General features: G+C 46.2%; 1 protein-coding gene across 1 annotated transcript in view; it reads left to right on the plus strand.

Moving 5' to 3' along the window:
• LOC124804758 (myogenesis-regulating glycosidase) overlaps window positions 1–17,881 on the plus strand; it is a 237,950-nt gene that overhangs the window by 145,566 nt on the left and 74,503 nt on the right. The window contains exon 5 of the mRNA XM_047265066.1: window positions 11,742–12,010. Coding sequence (XP_047121022.1) covers window positions 11,742–12,010 — 269 coding nt within the window. The remainder of the gene's footprint in view (window positions 1–11,741; window positions 12,011–17,881) is intronic.

Genomic DNA, 17,881 nt, shown 5'->3' on the forward strand with positions numbered 1-17,881 from the left:
AGCCAAAATGTTAGCATGCCACAGCAATGCCTCTGCGACGTGGTTGCCGTCGTCGCTGGCGGCGCAGTGTTCCTGTGTCTCGCAGTTTGAAGGCGATTGATATTGACTTGGCCGGGCAGTTTAATAAACAGCAGTTGACTGGAGGTCCAAATGTTTTTCGTGGACTCCATCTGAACTTCACTTGTGATGTACAAGCAGTGTTTGGAGGTAGTACCTGGCTGACACTTGCTGTTGTATGGGGGAATCAAGCAGATTATGGTGGCCTTGAAGCATTTCCAGATGCTAACAATCTTAGCGAATTTCTTGCCTTATGTGACATACATAAATAATATAAAATATTTAATTGCATTAATATAAGTACTTGATTATACGGAGTTGTCAGAAACAGTCTGAAAAGCTTGTAAGGGTGTTGTCTTGAGAAATTACTGTGAAGAACAAAATTCGATTCGTTGCGCCACTTCCGAGTTAATTAGCTTTGAAGTTAGCCAATTTTTTTTCGCTCGCAGATTCAAGCAGCGCACCAGAGACGGTGTTGCCAAACGTGCTCTTCATTCGGTTTTCTAAAAACGGATAAATGGGGAGGTACGAGAACTGGACATGGGACTGTAGTAAGGATCGGGCCCGAGCCAGAAGCTGGGCAATCCCCTCCGCTATCATCTATGGTATGAGAACAACTGACACTAATTGTACCTGGTGGGCCGCTGGGATTTGCGAGCATAATTATTTGTCAGCACAACCTACCCTACAACAACCCTTACAAGTTTTTCACACCGTTTGCGACCATCCTCTATAATAATTTTCCCCCCTAAGAACATAGGTAGCTACAGCGTTTGAGAAATACAAGCTTTAGAATAATAAATTAATATTAGTTAAATGAAATTTATAATTACGTATTCAGCTAAATTTAGTGTATTACATTAAAATATTCGCATTAAAAAAATGAAACATGATTTTGAACTCCAAAAATTAAATAACTGAAAAGAAAAATATACACAAAAAATTTAAAAAAGCTTATATATACACGCGCGTGCACGCACACACACACACACACACACACACACACACACACACACACACACACACACACTGCTAGGCCAAAACATTATGACCATTCCCCTCCGCGAAGTTGAATGCCTCCTGGTGCTGGAATGTAATCGGAAGAGAGACGAATAGGCAGTCATTATAGATAAGATACGGGCCGCAAATGCAGAAATCCACAGATATAAACGATTTTATTGTGGCGCTGTGGCTGGAAAAGAGGATCTCTAAAACGTTTAAGCCGGTCGCCTGATTGAGTGCTACTGTCGTGGGCACCTATGGAAAGTGATTGAAGGATGTGCGAAATAACGAATAGGCCATATAGTATTGGAGGACGACCTCGTCTCTTCACAAAACGTAAGAGGTAGGAGAATGCCCCGATCGCCCCCCCCCCCTTCCCTCCCCCTCCCCCTCTCCCACCGACATGCAATCCAGGATAGGTAGCGAACTGTGGCACATCTGACAACAGAGTACAATGCTGGTGCAGGCCAAGTGTTTGGGAGCACGCCCTTCAAAGGGCATTGTTGAAGATGGAGCTCCACGTCACACGACCACTATTACGTGTTCCTGTGTTAACCCAACGACTTCGTCAGTTATGACTGCAGTGGGCACAGCATCACTTAGTTTTTATCCATTTCTTGTTACATCAGGTCGATGGTTAGGTTCTTAAACGCCCTCATCCAGGCGAACGGCTGCACGAAGATCCAGTCCGGTGAGGGCAGAATTGTGCGATGGGGTACACTGAGTTGGTCTTCCACGGGAGCTGTGGTGGTAAGCGAAGGCGTCATGACAGCAGTGAACTACGTGAACATTATTGCAGATCACCCGCATCGCTTCATGCTTGAAGTCTTCCCCTATGGCGATGACACCTTCCAGCAGCATAACTGTCCGTGTTGCAAAGTCAGAATTGTGTTACAGTGGTTTGAAAGGCATTATCGTGAACTGACACTGATGTCTTGGCCAGCAAATCTGTACCCATTGAACCACATGTCGGGCGCCAGCTGCGTGCCCGTAAACCACCATCTCGTAATTTGCAGGAATTGCTTGACCTGTGCCTAGACATCTGGTGCCACATACTTCTGGAATCCTGTCGAGGACTTATGGAATCCATACCAAGCAGAATTTCTGTTGTACTGTTTTTTAAAAGTGGAGCAATTCGCTATTAAACAGGTAGTCATAATGTTCTGGCTCATCGGTGTATATGTATTACAAACAATAATTGAGTACCTGATCAGAGGGTTAGCAAATCATGAAGATTGCTGGCTGGAGGCTGCTGTTAGAGTACACGTCTTCCTATCCCATTCCAGGCACGGTATATGGCTGACAAATCACGGAACTGGGAATACCAGTGTTGGATCCATTCATTCCTCAAGATATTCCTGATGTGAACTTCAGGGTGCATTATCCTATTGGAATATGTCGTTTGGGAGCCTGGTCATGAACGGTATGATAACATGCCTTTTTGTTCTTGCCACATATTGGTGAGCTTTCAGCCTCCCTTCTAAAAGTACCATATAAGCCCTTTTATCATATCCAAAGCTCCCCACACCATTATTCCAGGAGTTGGAGAGCTATGGGTCTCGAGAATCTCTACTTCCTGTTACTTTTCACCAGACCATCTTCAGACTCGTTGGTGTCCATCTGAACGCCACAAACAGAAGAGATACTGCTCGTTTTGTACTACAGAATGCCGTTCAGAGTCTCATTTGACTCTGGCTCTACATCAGTCGCTGTTGTCTGTGGTGCAGTGTCAGCCATTAAAGACCCATGGCAAAAGGAGCGCTCAGTCCAGCTTCCAGCATTTTGTTCCCGGCGGTTCGAGGTGACGCTCTGCCTTTAACTGCAGCCCGGATTTCAACTGTTGTCGTCCTCCTATCCGTCAAAGTCAGTCGAAGAATCCTGTTATCTTCGCCTCTTATCTTTGGAAAAGCCAGCGCCTAATCTACTTGCCACACTGTTCTCCTGACTCCATCTCATCACCACTCATTCTGCAGTCATTGCACTATAGACAGCTGTCTCTGCGATATGTCAGTGTGATGCTCCCCACGTCCTTCAGGCGAATGTTTCGACCTTACTCAAAGCTCGAAAGATGGCGGAAAGCTACACTTGCACATTCTCTGGGCATGTTTGTTCAGATCCGCACCTGAAACATACCAGTAACGTTAGGCACTTCCAAAAGCCATCTAGCCATCATGTACCCGTACTATTCTTTATCTGCAGGAACAGAAATTTTCTGTTCTCAAAATGCGCTCACCTTTAGATGAAATTTTAATCATATATCCTACAGCTATGGAAATACTGGAGTACCAGTTTGGTAACGGTTGGTGGAGGTGTTCGTTGTGCAACACCTTCCATTGCAGTGAACTGGAAAACAGCACACTGTTTGATTTTTTATTTTAGTATACAAACTTTTTTTTTGCTTTATTGCCTTCATCAGTACATGTCCTGAAGTTGTAGATGCACATATGTCAACTTCGAGTAAACCATTATTGCTGTCTGTAGTTGTTGGTCGTAAAGTTATTATCAGAAATATTTTAAAGTTGTTCGATAATTTGCTGGTGCTTGTGTGTAATACGTTTTTTTTTACTATCTGACAGTTGTAAAAATTTGAGTTTGACAGCTAGTTGTTTACTCAAAGATATTTACTGTGCAAATATCTTTGAGTAAACAATCAGCTGTCAAAAATGGAATTTTTTCAGCCCAAACATGTCAGTGGTTCTGTTTTATCAAGAGGCTGAAAAAAAAAATTCCTCAAAATTTCTCATAACACAAGCTTTTATTTTCTTCATAGCAGTTGGAAATAATTTTAGAAAGTAGTGCATCAGATTTTAGACTAGAAACAGAGATAGAGGGAGGGAGATATGGATGAAGAAGGTGATGCATTTACTGTTTACTGACTGGTCTGTGTGCCGACAGCCGATGTACTTCGAGCAGATGCGCTACAACCGAGGCCCACGAGGAAGACAGGCCGCGGCGCGTACATCATGAAGGTAGGTCTGAACTCACTCGCTCGGTCAGCACAGCAGACATAATGCGTTTCCAAACCTGTTAACTTGTAACAAGGTGTGTACGCACTAACGAGAATTGCATCTTCTACTGGAATCTGCTATTATGAAGTCTTACTAATTAACAGTACTACAACAAAATTTAATTGAAGATCAATGCACGATATAAATGGTATAACGGCTTGTTTATAGCACTTTGTCTCTTTTGCTTAACAGTCCCCATTTCATACAAGAAGTAGTGCTTATGCAACTGATAATCATTTCGGCATGATTTTAATTTTCTTATACCCCAATACAGCCGTAACAAATTATAAGTAGGCCTATAGACTTTCGATCATTGTAGGACTAACCACAGTAAGACTCCATGATAGCAAATTCCAGTAGAAGATACAATTCTCGTTCCTACGTACATACCTTGTCACGTGTTAACAGATGTAGAAACGTAGTTTGTGTGCTGAGTAGAGCGAGCGAGCGCAGGCCTACCTTCGTGACGTATGAGTCGCGGCCCGTCTTTCTCGTAGGCTCGGCTACAACAAGGAGCGGGAGATGCGCACGTTAGATCGCATCTCGTACATGATATGTCTGAGGGGGAGGGAGGGAGGGAGGGGGAGAGGGAGGGAAGGTCGTATGTACGAGGGTCGTTCAATTAGTAATCCCCCGCATTTTTTTCTCAGGACTTATTTATTGTTAAGAGTCAGAGTATGCTGACAATATGCAACAACATGTCTTGCGCATGTCCTATTTTTCTACGTAGTCTCCATCACTTTCTATGGCCGTATGCCAACGTTGTGGAAGAGCATGTATTCCCTGCTGGTAAAAGCTCTTGTCCTGTAAGCGTAGCCATGTTTTCATTGCATTACTGACATCAAAGTGTATTTCTAATAGAGAATCTTTAAGCGGTCCAAAGAGATGGAAGTCCGTGGGTGCCATGTTAGGACTGTCGGGTGGACTGCCTTTTTGTTTCCGGCGCAAAGTGGTGCACCCAGCTTTCGTCCCCCGTAACGATCTGTGACAGAAAGACCTCTTCGTCTGTCTCAAAATGCTCCAACAATTCAGATTAAATGGCCTGTCTTTGAATCTTGTGGTCAGCTGTGAGCATTCATGGAATCCATCGTGAGCACGTCCTTGAATATCCGAGAGTGTCGATCATTGCAGACGCACTTCCAATGCTGAACGACAACTGTAGAGCCAATTGTCGAGTAGCGATGCGCCGGTCGGCACGAATAATGGCATCCGCACGATTCAGCATGTCTGGAGCAGTGGCTGTGACAGGACATCCGGAGTGTGGCTGATCACGGAGATCTGTTTCTGCGTTTCCTGAGGCTGTAACTTAGTTTACCCATCGTCCAACTGTACTTCAACTGCACCATCGCCATACACCGCGCTGAGACGTTTATGGAAGTTCATCACAGTTTCTTTTTCTGCACACAAGAATAACAACACGCTGCTTGTAACGTGAGTCGTATGTATTCGCCATTTTGACTCTGTACTACGGCTCTGCCATCTTCCAGAACGGTTCGAAACTTCACCGGCGCACAGAACAAACATCAAATGTGAACTACCAACAAGGAATGTAATTACGTAAGCTTCTGCGACCAGAATCAGTCGACATAAAAGTTTTCTGGGTGTGGTACTGCGTGAGGAGGAGGAGGAGACTAGTGTTTAACGTCCCGTCGACAACGAGGTCGTGAGAGACGGAGCGCAAGCTCGGGTGAGGGAAGGATGGGGAAGGAAATCGGCCGTGCCCTTTCAAAGGAACCATCCCGCCATTTGCCTGAAGCGATTTAGGGAAATCACGGAAAACCTAAATCAGGATGGCCGGAGACGGGATTGAACCGTCGTCCTCCCGAATGCGAGTCCAGTGTGCTAACCACTGCGCCACCTCGCTCGGTACTGCGTGATAATGTATAAAACTACTGCTACAGGAGAATAACCAACGTTTCGGCCACGGTTGCAGAGGCCTCCTTCTGAGTCTACTGGTGCGTTCAGGCTACGCAGTATCCCTTATATTTTGTTGTTACTGTTCACTGCGCATGCCCTTACGTAGGTAAGATCTTTGAGAAGTTTCCCTATCTTCATCCTGAACGTACCACACCCAGAAAACTTTTATGTCGACTGGCTCTGGCCGCAGAAGCCTACGCAGTTATATTAGCAACCTGTATGGGCAGGAAACACACAGCAACATCCACAAACTGGAAACGTTCAGGAAGAAGACAGGGAAACTTATGAACGATCTTATCTACGTAATGGCATGTGCAGTGAACAGTAATAACAAAAAATAAGGGACACTGCATAGCCTGAACGCACCAGTAGACGCAGAAGAAGGCCGCTGCAACCGTGGCCGAAACGTTGGTTTCTCTCCAGCAGTAGTTTTCTACATTATGACGCGGTACCACACCCAGAAAACTTTTGTGTCCACCAACAAGGGCGTTTGTCTATGTTGTTGTTGTTGTTGTGGTCTTCAGTCCGGAGACTGGTTTGATGCAGCTCTCCATGCTACTCTATCCTGTGCAAGCTTCTTCATCTCCCAGTACCTACTGCAGCCTACATTCTTCTGAATCTGCTTAGTGTATTCATCTCTTGGTCTCCCTCTACGATTTTTACCCTCCACGCTGCCCTCCAATACTAAATTGGTGATCCCTCGATGTCTCAGAACATGTCCTACCAACCGATCCCTTCTTCTAGTCAAGTTATGCCACAAGCTCCTCTTCTCCCCAATTCTATTCAATACCTCCTTATTAGTTATGTGATCTACCCATCTAATCTTCAGCATTCTTCTGTAGCACCACATTTCGAAAGCTTCTATTCTCTTCTTGTCCAAACTATTTATCGTCCATGTTTCACTTCCATACTTGGCTACAGTCCATACAAATACTTTCAGAAACGACTTCCTGACATTTAAATCTATACTCGATGTTAACAAATTTCTCTTCTTCAGAAACGCTTTCCTTGCCATTGCCAGTCTACATTTTATATCCTCTCTACTTCGACCGTCATCAGTTATTTTGCTCCCCAAATAGCAAAACTCCTTTACTACTTTAAGTGTCTCATTTCCTAATCTAATTCCCTCAGCATCACCCGACATAATTCGACTACATTCCATTATCCTCGTTTTGCTTTTGTTGATGTTCATCTTATACCCTCCTTTCAAGACACTGTCCATTCCGTTCAACTACTCTTCCAAGTCACTGTCCATTCCGTTCAACTACTCTTCCAAGTCCTTTGCTGTCTCTGACAGAATTACAATGTCATTGGCAAACCTCAACGTTTTTATTTCTTCTCCATGGATTTTAATACCTACTCCGAACGTTTCTTTTGTTTCCTTTATTGCTTGCTCAATATACAGATTGAATAACATCGGGGAAAGGCTACAACCCTGTCTCACTCCCTTCCCAACCACTGCTTCCCTTTCATATACCTCGACTCTTATAACAGCCATCTGCTTTCTGTACAAATTGTAAATAGCCTTTCGCTCCCTGTATTTTACTCCTGCCTCCTTCAGAATTTGAAAAAGAATATTCTAATCAACATTGTCAAAAGCTTTCTCTAAGTCTACAAATGCTAGAAACAAGTACGTTTGCCTTTCCTTAATCTTTCTTCTAAGATAAGTCGTAGGGTCAGTATTGCCTCACGTGTTCCAACATTTCTACGGAATCCAAACTGATCTTCCCCGAGGTCGGCTTCTATCAGTTTTTCCATTCGTCTGTAAAGAATTCTTGTTAGTATTTTGCAGCTGTGACTTATTAACTGATAGTTCGGTAATTTTCACATCTGTCAACACCTGCTTTCTCTGGGATTGGAATTATTATATTCTTCTTGAAGTCTGAGGGTATTTCACCTGTCTCGTACATCTTGCTCAGCAGATGGTAGAGTTTTGTCAGAACTGGCTCTCCCAAGGCCGTCAGTAGTTCTAATGGAATGTTGTCTACTCCTGGGGCCTTGTTTCGACTCAGATCTTTCAGTGCTCTGTCAAACTTTTCACATCTCTGATCACACCTCGTACAGGTTGTGTGTGAGTCAGAGGGAAAGGAGAAGGGTAGGAGGGAGGGTCGGGTGGATGGATGAATGGATGGATGCAGTTGGCGGTGCATTTACTGTTCAGTGATTGGTTTGTGTGCCCGCAGCAAGTGTACTTTGAGCGGATGTTCTAAAACAGGGGTTCCCAACAAAATTTTCTCGAAGAGCTCCTCATCGAGCCTGATTGGTACCTTGTCATATGACAGTATCAAATACCTAAAGAAGCCAAATTAAGAGTCTTTTTATACGCTTTCTATTTTTGGTACTTAGAAAAAACATTGACATATTCATTATTGAAAAAATATTGAGCTTAAAACTTTTTCAATTTAGCCATCATTGTTATTGCTAAATTTGTAAGTAGGCTGTTTAGGTTTTTATGTTGGTAACGCCACGTAGCGCTCTATATGAAAATCACTGACTGTGCTGTGTGAAGGCTGTGGTTGGTTTGCATTGTTGGAATTTGCTATTGTAGTGTTGCGCAGTTGGCTGTTAAGAGCGCGTAGCGTTGCGCATTTGGAGGTGAGCCGCCAGCAGTGGTGGATGTGGGGAGTGAGATGGCGGAGTTTTGAGAGAGGATGATCTGGACGTGTGTCCATCAGGGACAGTAAATTTGTAAGACTGGATGTCATGAACTGATATATACACTCCTGGAAATTGAAATAAGAACACCGTGAATTCATTGTCCCAGGAAGGGGAAACTTTATTGACACATTCCTGGAGTCAGATACATCACATGATCACATTGACAGAACCACAGGCACATAGACACAGGCAACAGAGCATGCACAATGTCGGCACTAGTACAGTGTATATCCACCTTTCGCAGCAATGCAGGCTGCTATTCTCCCATGGAGACGATCGTAGAGATGCTGGATGTAGTCCTGTGGAACGGCTTGCCATGCCATTTCCACCTGGCGCCTCAGGTGGACCAGCGCTCGTGCTGGACGTGCAGACCGCGTGAGACGACGCTTCATCCAGTCCCAAACATGCTCAATGGGGGACAGATCCGGAGATCTTGCTGGCCAGGGTAGTTGACTTACACCTTCTAGAGCACGTTGGGTGGCACGGGATACATGCAGACGTGCACTGTCCTGTTGGAACAGCAAGTTCCCTTGCCGGTCTAGGAATGGTAGAACGATGGGTTCGATGACGGTTTGGATGTACCGTGCACTATTCAGTGTCCCCTCGACGATCACCAGTGGTGTACGGCCAGTGTAGGAGATCGCTCCCCACACCATGATGCCGGGTGTTGGCCCTGTGTGCCTCGGTCGTATGCAGTCCTGATTGTGGCGCTCACCTGCACGGCGCCAAACACGCATACGACCATCATTGGCACCAAGGCAGAAGCGACTCTCATCGCTGAAGACGACACGTCTCCATTCGTCCCTCCATTCACGCCTGTCGCGACACCACTGGAGGCGGGCTGCACGATGTTGGGGCGTGAGCGGAAGACGGCCTAACGGTGTGCGGGACCGTAGCCCAGCTTCATGGAGACGGTTGCGAATGGTCCTCGCCGATACCCCAGGAGCAACAGTGTCCCTAATTTGCTGGGAAGTGGCGGTGCGGTCCCCTACGGCACTGCGTAGGATCCTACGGTCTTGGCGTGCACCCGTGCGTCGCTGCGGTCCGGTCCCAGGTCGACGGGCACGTGCACCTTCCGCCGACCACTGGCGACAACATCGATGTACTGTGGAGACCTCACGCCCCACGTGTTGAGCAATTCGGCGGTACGTCCACCCGGCCTCCCGCATGCCCACTATACGCCCTCGCTCAAAGTCCGTCAACTGCACATACGGTTCACGTCCACGCTGTCGCGGCATGCTACCAGTGTTAAAGACTGCGATGGAGCTCCGTATGCCACGGCAAACTGGCTGACACTGACGGCGGCGGTGCACAAATGCTGCGCAGCTAGCGCCATTCGACGGCCAACACCGCGGTTTCTGGTGTGTCCGCTGTGCCGTGCGTGTGATCATTGCTTGTACAGCCCTCTCGCAGTGTCCGGAGCAAGTATGGTGGGTCTGACACACCGGTGTCAATGTGTTCTTTTTTCCATTTCCAGGAGTGTATATATGATGACTTTTGAATATTATTAAGGTAAATACATTGTTTGTTCTCTATCAAAATCTTTCATTTACTGACTATGTCCATCAATAGTTAGTGCCTTCATTAGTTAGAATCTTTTATTTAGCTGGCAGTAGTGGCGCTCGCTGTATTGCAGTAGTTCGAGTAACGAAGATTTTTGTGAGGTAAGTGATTCACGAAAGGTATAGGTTATCGTTAGTCAGGGCCATTCTTTTGTAGGGATTTTTGAAAGTCAGATTGCGTTGCGCTAAAAATATTGTGTGTCTTTTTAGTGTTGATCAGAATAGGTAAAGAGCGAAATGTCTGAGTACGTTCAGCTGTTTGAAAATCAAATATTGTAAGTGTTGTGTACATAGTTCCGCGTAGTCAGCGCGTACACAACTTTCCCACTAGAGTGCGCCCCGCTAAGCACAACAGCACAGCACAGCGCTCGTCTGTCCCCGCACTACGAGATGGCGCTGTCTTAGAGACGGACCAAATTCTGCTTCCGCCAATCTACGCATTAATATGTAATGCAGCCAATGAGATTGCTGCTAACGTAGAACCTTTTCTCCTTGCGGATAACACTCGCGCAGTGATACATGAGCACGCGAGGTATTGTAACGAGTGTACAGACCTCCGATTAGGCAGTCTGCATTTATCTGCATTAGCCTGCATTAGTCTATAGTCAAGTTTCAGTCTGCGCCTAATAAGATTATCATATTCCTGTACATAGCCATGAAGATAAAAGTATAGACACTTTGTCAAGTATCAGAGATACGTGAGAATAAGATTAACGTACCAAGGCCAAAGGAACTTCAGACTGTCAATTGTAAATAGCATTCAGAATGAAGTTAAGTAAGGTTTATGATTGTTATTATTTTAATAAATGTGTGTGTGAAAATTAATCAAGTTCTGTTTAAAGTTGGTCCCCGTCAATCCGCTACTCTCAGCGTGCAAGTGGCATTTCTATCGTCTGACCTAACAGCAGAAGATAAACACACCACGATAAGTCCACGAGACATATTGCTGACACTGGCCTACTTCATTAGAGCGACAAGTCAAATAATCTGATGGTGTGTGTACCGAAGGTCTTACAGTGCGCACACCACAGTAAGAGGTTTATTAGCACAGTAATTCATTAATTTTTTTAAGGGAACGTTTCAAATTGTCGATTATTGCTCAAAATCTTTGTCTTCAAATCTAGATGTTTACTATAACAAACTCTTTAAAAAATATAAATCGAGTATGAACAGTAAATGACAGGAAAAAATTAAAACTGAGTGTATTGGTCTTTCAATTTTAATCGACTTGAGATTGCATTGAGTAGACATGTGTGAAACATAATAGCATCTTGCGGACCCCTCTCGCATAGCTCGCGGACTCCTGGGGTTACGCAGACCACCTGTTGGGAACCACTGCTGTAAAACGAGGAGGAGTGGTCAGGTGCGGATCATGTTCACACCTCGTACAGGTTGTGTCTAAGATAGATAGATAGATAGAGAGAGAGAGAGAGAGAGAGAGAGAGAGAGAGAAAGGGAGAGGGGGGTTGGATGAATGGATGGGTGAATGCAGAGGGCTATACATTTGCCGCTCAGTGACTGCTCTGTGTGCCCGCAGCGTGCGTACTTCGAGCGGATGCGCTACAACAAGGAGGAGAGGCAGGTGCGCATCTTCGACGAGTCAGAGCGCGAGCTGGTGGTGGGGCGGCTGGGGCTGGAGCTGGGGCTCGGCCCGGCCTACGAGTGCCTGGAGAGGGACCGGCGAGACGCCGCCGCCGTCTGCATGGAGTGGCCGCGCCGCGCCCGCCTCCACTGGCGCTACAGCGAACCACAGCAGGAGCCCAACGCCGTGCGCTGCTACCGCCTCTCCTGGCAGGCGCTCAACACGTCAGTACTAGAGATGGGCAAAACTGTTCTTTTCAGAGATTGGATCAGAACTGTTCACTCCCTGAAATGAATTAGCTCTTTTTCATGACTCACCACTCATTTACAATAGAAAATAAATGGAAGGCACATTGTCCTTTAAACTTGGTTTATTCCAGTACTACACCTGTATTTTGATCTTATTTGATCCTATTTTTAAGTAACACAGATAATGAGTAAGAATTTTGTATTGTTTATTGAAATTTCCACGATATGACAAAGTTTTTGATTATTGCTTTATTTTGCACTATCGTGGTTTTGTGGGTGATCGGAAAATGTTGTAACTTGAGATTTACATTAACAATATATTTGGCTATAATGTATTAAAATTTCATTAACCTCATACAAATTCATCGCAAGCCATATATTTTTAAAGTGAACGTTTCCTCCCGAAGACGCCTAAAATCGCAAAATCCGTACCAGAATAAGAAAAAAAAAATATATAAATTTGACTGTAAAACGAAAGTGCTGCATATAGCCTTACGCAGAATAAAACAAGGAAAATATTGGTGTATCACATTTTGCGATACGTTTATCGGTTCGCTCGTAATTAAAGCGTAAATTCGAGTGTCCATAATAAAAATCCTATAGTAAGAGGAGTCATCAGGAACCTAATCTAATCAGTTTAAACAAATAAAAATAAAATAAAAACAATTGATGTATACATAACATAATAATGTAATATACATAGCGGTATTACTACGAAGAACAATATCCAGTAGGGACGAACTCCGATGCAGAGGCGCTGAGTCGAGCGGGTCGAGCCGCGAGCTGTATTACTGCGTGAGCTGAGACCGCAGAGACCAGAGTGACACCTGAGTCGCTTTGCTCAACGCTCTGGCTAGAGTCGAGACGGTGGGGTGAGCGTTGAGCGGGCGAGTTCCGAGGGTGGGGGGAGCGGTGAACTCACCCGCTCCGAAACAAATCGTCCATTCCCTTGCGAGCAGGTTGTCGCAAGTAGTTCCTATGGTATCCGCTAGGTGGCTCTCTGTACTGTTGCTCGCATCAACTGCCCAGAGGGCAGGACGTGCGACTGAAACGATCGCCGACAGAGTGCGATGCGATGTTAAGCTGCGCCAGACACTGCGCGCGGCAGACGACGCACATGGACGGCACGGCATATGTGAAACACAAAATCCAATGGGGCACTGCACAATGCAGGCAGCCAAGGTAGAAGCAGGGCAGAGGCCGGCGCTGGCTGTGTTGTGTGGCGTGCACTGTGCTCTGACCAGCAGAGGCGCTGCTGATATGCTCCGTCTCTCTCTCTCTCTCTCTCTCTCTCTCTCTCTCTCTCTCTCTGCCGTGGGAAACGTTTGGAGCTACCGTTCTTTTTTTCTGAATCACTGATTGTTCACTCCTTTGAAAGATTCAACTCTATGAATTAGTTCAAGAGCGCATCCCCCATCTCTAGTCAGTACCTCAGGCGTCAGCCACGCGTCTGCGTATACAGCCTGGTCCATTGATCGTCACCGGCCCAAATATCTCACGCAATAAGCGTCAAACCAAAAAACTACAAAGAACGAAACTCGTCTAGCTTGGAGGGGGAAACCAGATGGCGCTGTGGTTGGCCCGCTAGATGGCGCTGCCATCGGTCAAACGGATATCAACTGCGTTTTTTACAATAGCAACCCCCATTTTTCATTACATATTCGTGTAGTACATAAATGAATGTTTTAGTTGGACCACTATTTCGCTTTGTGATAGATGCCGCTGTAATAGTCACAAACATATGGCTCACAATTTTAGACGAACACTTGATAACAGGTAGGTTTGTTAAATTAAAATACAGAACGTAGGCACGTTTGAACATTTTACTTCGGTTGTTCCAATGTGATACATGTACCTTTGTGAACGTTTCATTCCTGAGAACCCATGCTCTTACAGCGTGATTACCTGTAAATACCACATTAATGCAGTAAATGCTCAAAATGATGTCCGTCAACCTCAATGCATTTGGTAATACGTGTAATGACACTCCTCTTAACAGCGAATAGTTCGCCTTCCGTAATCTTCGCTCCTGCATTGACAATGTGCTGACGCATGTTGTCAGGTGTTGTCGGCGGATCACGATAGCAAATATCCTTCAGTTTACCCAACAGAAAGAAATCCGGGGACGTCAGATCCGGTAAAAGTGCGGGCCATGCTATGGTGCTTCGACGACCAATCCACCTATCATGAAATGTGCCTTTCAATACCGCTTCAACCGCACGCGAGTTATGTGCCGGACATCCATCATGTTGGATGTACATTGCCATTCTGTCATGCACTGAAACATCTTGTAGTATTCCCGGCGGGGTCAGGGATTTTCTCTGCTTCGTAATGACTGGTGTTGTGTGATGTCCTTAGGTTAGTTAGGTTTAAGTAGTTCTGAGTTCTAGGGGACTGATGACATTAGCAGTTAAGTCCCATAGTGCTCAGAGCCATTTGAACCAGCAATTACGCACTAAATCAGCATACATTGCACCATTTAGAATGCCATCGATAAAATGGGGGCCAATTATCCCTCCTCCCATAATGCCGCACCATACATTAACCCACCAAGGTCGCTGATGTCGCAGCCATCGTGAATTCTCCGTTCCCCAATAGTGCATATTATGCCGCTTTACGTTACCGCTGTTGGTGAATGACGCTTCGTCGCTAAATAGAACGCGTGCAGAAAATCTGTCATCGTCCCGTAATTTCTCTTGTGCCCAGTGGCAGAACTGTACGCGACGTTCAACGTCGTCGCCATGCAATCCCTGGTGCATAGAAATACGGTACGGGTGCAGTCGATGTTGATGTAGCATTCTCAACACCGACGTTTTTGATATTCCCGATTCTCACGCAATTTGTCTGCTACTGATATGCGGATTAGCCGCGACAGCAGCTAAAACACATACTTGGGCATCATCATTTGTTGCAGGTCGTGGTTGACGTTTCACATGTCACTGAACACTTCCCGTTTCCTTAAATAACGTAACTATCCGGCGAACGGTCCGGACACTTGGATGATGTCGTCCAGGATACCGAGCAGCATACATAGCACACGCCCGTTGGGCATTTTGATCACAATAGCCATACATCAACACGATATCGACCTTTTCCGCAATTGGTAAACGGTCAATTTTAACACGGGTAATGTATCACGAAGCAAATACTGTCCGCACTGGCGGAATGTTACGTGATGCCACGTACTTATACGTTTGTGACTATTACAGCGCCATCTATCACAAAGCGAAAAAAGTGGTCCAACTAAAACATTCATATTTCTTTACGTACTATACGAATATGTAATAAAAATGGGGGTTCCTATTTTAAAAAAACGCAGTTGATATCCGTTTGACCTATGGCAGCGCCATCTAGCGGGCCAATCATGGCGCCATCTGGTTTCCCTCTTTGAGCTAGATGAGTTTCATTCTTTGTAGTTTTTTCGTTTGATGCTTATTTCGTGAGATATTTGGCCCGGTCACTGTCAGTGGACCACCCTGTATACCACTACTCCGCGATTGTAGACTGGAAATGAGAAACTGTGAAGAACGGAGCAATAAACTGACACAAATCCGCATTAGAAATCGTTTTATTTGAACGAAAGGGAATTGTGATACATGATCTAGTCGCATTAATGTACCACTACTCCGCGATTGTAGACTGGAAATGAGAAACTCTGAAGAACGTAGCAATAAACTGTCACAAATCCGCATCAGAAATCGTTTTATTTGAACGAAAGGGAATTGTGATACATGATCTAGTCGCATTAATGTGACCTCCAGTCAGAAACTTGAATAGTTACCTCTTGCAGTGCGAACTGCTTCGACAAATGCAGAAATAGAGTCAGTGAGGCTCTGGAAGGTACCGATAGGGACGTGGAGGCATCAACACTCCAGTGCCGTGTCGAGCTGCGCTAAGTTCCCCGGCTGAAGATCCATGGCGCGAACAGTCCGATCGAGGTGGTCCCACTGATTCTCGAATAGGTGTAAAACCGGGGAGACTGGTGCCCAGGAGAGTAGGGTAACCTCACCTCGGTGCTCTTAGAGGACACACGTACACTGCGAGCTGTGTGACACGTAGCAGTGTTCTGCTCGTAGATGCTATCGTGCCGAGAGAAAAAAAAAGCTGCTGGTAAGGGAGCACGTGGTCCATAAGGCTAGATGCATATTTGTGCTGATCCGTTGTGTCTTCCAGAATGACGAATTAACCTAGGGAATGCCACGAAAACATGCTCGAGACCATAACGTTCCCTTCTGCTTGCACGGTCTTTGCTTTCGGACGTTTCACGTTGTACACGCCAAAGTCCATCTGTCCGATGGAGCATAAATCTGATTGATCTGTAAAGACCACGTGTCACCACTCAGTGGACGTGCAGTTACGGTAGTGGCGTGGAAATTCCAGCCTTCATCGCCGGTGAACAGAAGTCAGCATGAATGTATAAACTGTGCGGCTGCTACGGAGACCCGTGCGCAGCAACTTTCGCTATGCAGTTCGCTAAATGGTCGTAAAGAAGACACTGTTGGTTGCCCCTTGGATCATCTTGGCAGTCAGTTGCTCAACAGTTGCACATCTATTCGCTCCCACTGTGTCTGTTTTTGTGTATCATTAACATGGACAAGTGCAATGAATATGGATGATACGATACTCTATGGTATTCTGCGGTTTGAATTCACTCTTTTTTTTTTTTTTTTTTTTAGCAGGTGCATTGATTTGATTTTGTAAATGATACTGACAATATTATACACATGTATAATGCATTATTCAAACTACAACTTCTCCCGGATAATTACACTCCTGGAAATGGAAAAAAGAACACATTGACACCGGTGTGTCAGACCCACCATACTTGCTCCGGACACTGCGAGAGGGCTGTACAAGCAATGATCACACGCACGGCACAGCGGACACACCAGGAACCGCGGTGTTGGCCGCAGCATTTGTGCACCGCCGCCGTCAGTGTCAGCCAGTTTGCCGTGGCATACGGAGCTCCATCGCAGTCTTTAACATTGGTAGCATGCCGCGACAGCGTGGACGTGAACCGTATGTGCAGTTGACGGACTTTGAGCGAGGGCGTATAGTGGGCATGCGGGAGGCCGGGTGGACGTACCGCCGAATTGCTCAACACGTGGGGCGTGAGGTCTCCACAGTACATCGATGTTGTCGCCAGTGGTCGACGGAAGGTGCACGTGCCCGTCGACCTGGGACCGGACCGCAGCGACGCACGGATGCACGCCAAGACCGTAGGATCCTACGCAGTGCCGTAGGGGACCGCACCGCCACTTCCCAGCAAATTAGGGACACTGTTGCTCCTGGAGTATCGGCGAGGACGATTCGCAACCGTCTCCATGAAGCTGGGCTACGGTCCCGCACACCGTTAGGCCGTCTTGCGCTCACGCCCCAACATCGTGCAGCCCGCCTCCAGTGGTGTCGCGACAGGCGTGAATGGAGGGACGAATGGAGACGTGTCGTCTTCAGCGATGAGAGTCGCTTCTGCCTTGGTGCCAATGATGGTCGTATGCGTGTTTGGCGCCGTGCAGGTGAGCGCCACAACAGGACTGCATACGACTGAGGCACACAGGGCCAACACCCGGCATCATGGTGTGGGGAGCGATGTCCTACACTGGCCGTACACCACTGGTGTTCGTCGAGGGGACACTGAATAGTGCACGGTACATCCAAACCGTCATAGAACCCATCGTTCTACCATTCCTAGACCGGCAAGGGAACTTGCTGTTCCAACAGGACAATGCACGTCCGCATGTATCCCGTGCCACCCAACGTGCTCTAGAAGGTGTAAGTCAACTACCCTGGCCAGCAAAATCTCCGGATCTGTCCCCCATTGAGCCTGTTTGGGACTGGGTGGAGCGT

Source organism: Schistocerca piceifrons, chromosome 7, assembly GCF_021461385.2.
Source record: "Schistocerca piceifrons isolate TAMUIC-IGC-003096 chromosome 7, iqSchPice1.1, whole genome shotgun sequence".
NCBI classification, from domain to species: domain Eukaryota; kingdom Metazoa; phylum Arthropoda; class Insecta; order Orthoptera; family Acrididae; genus Schistocerca; species Schistocerca piceifrons.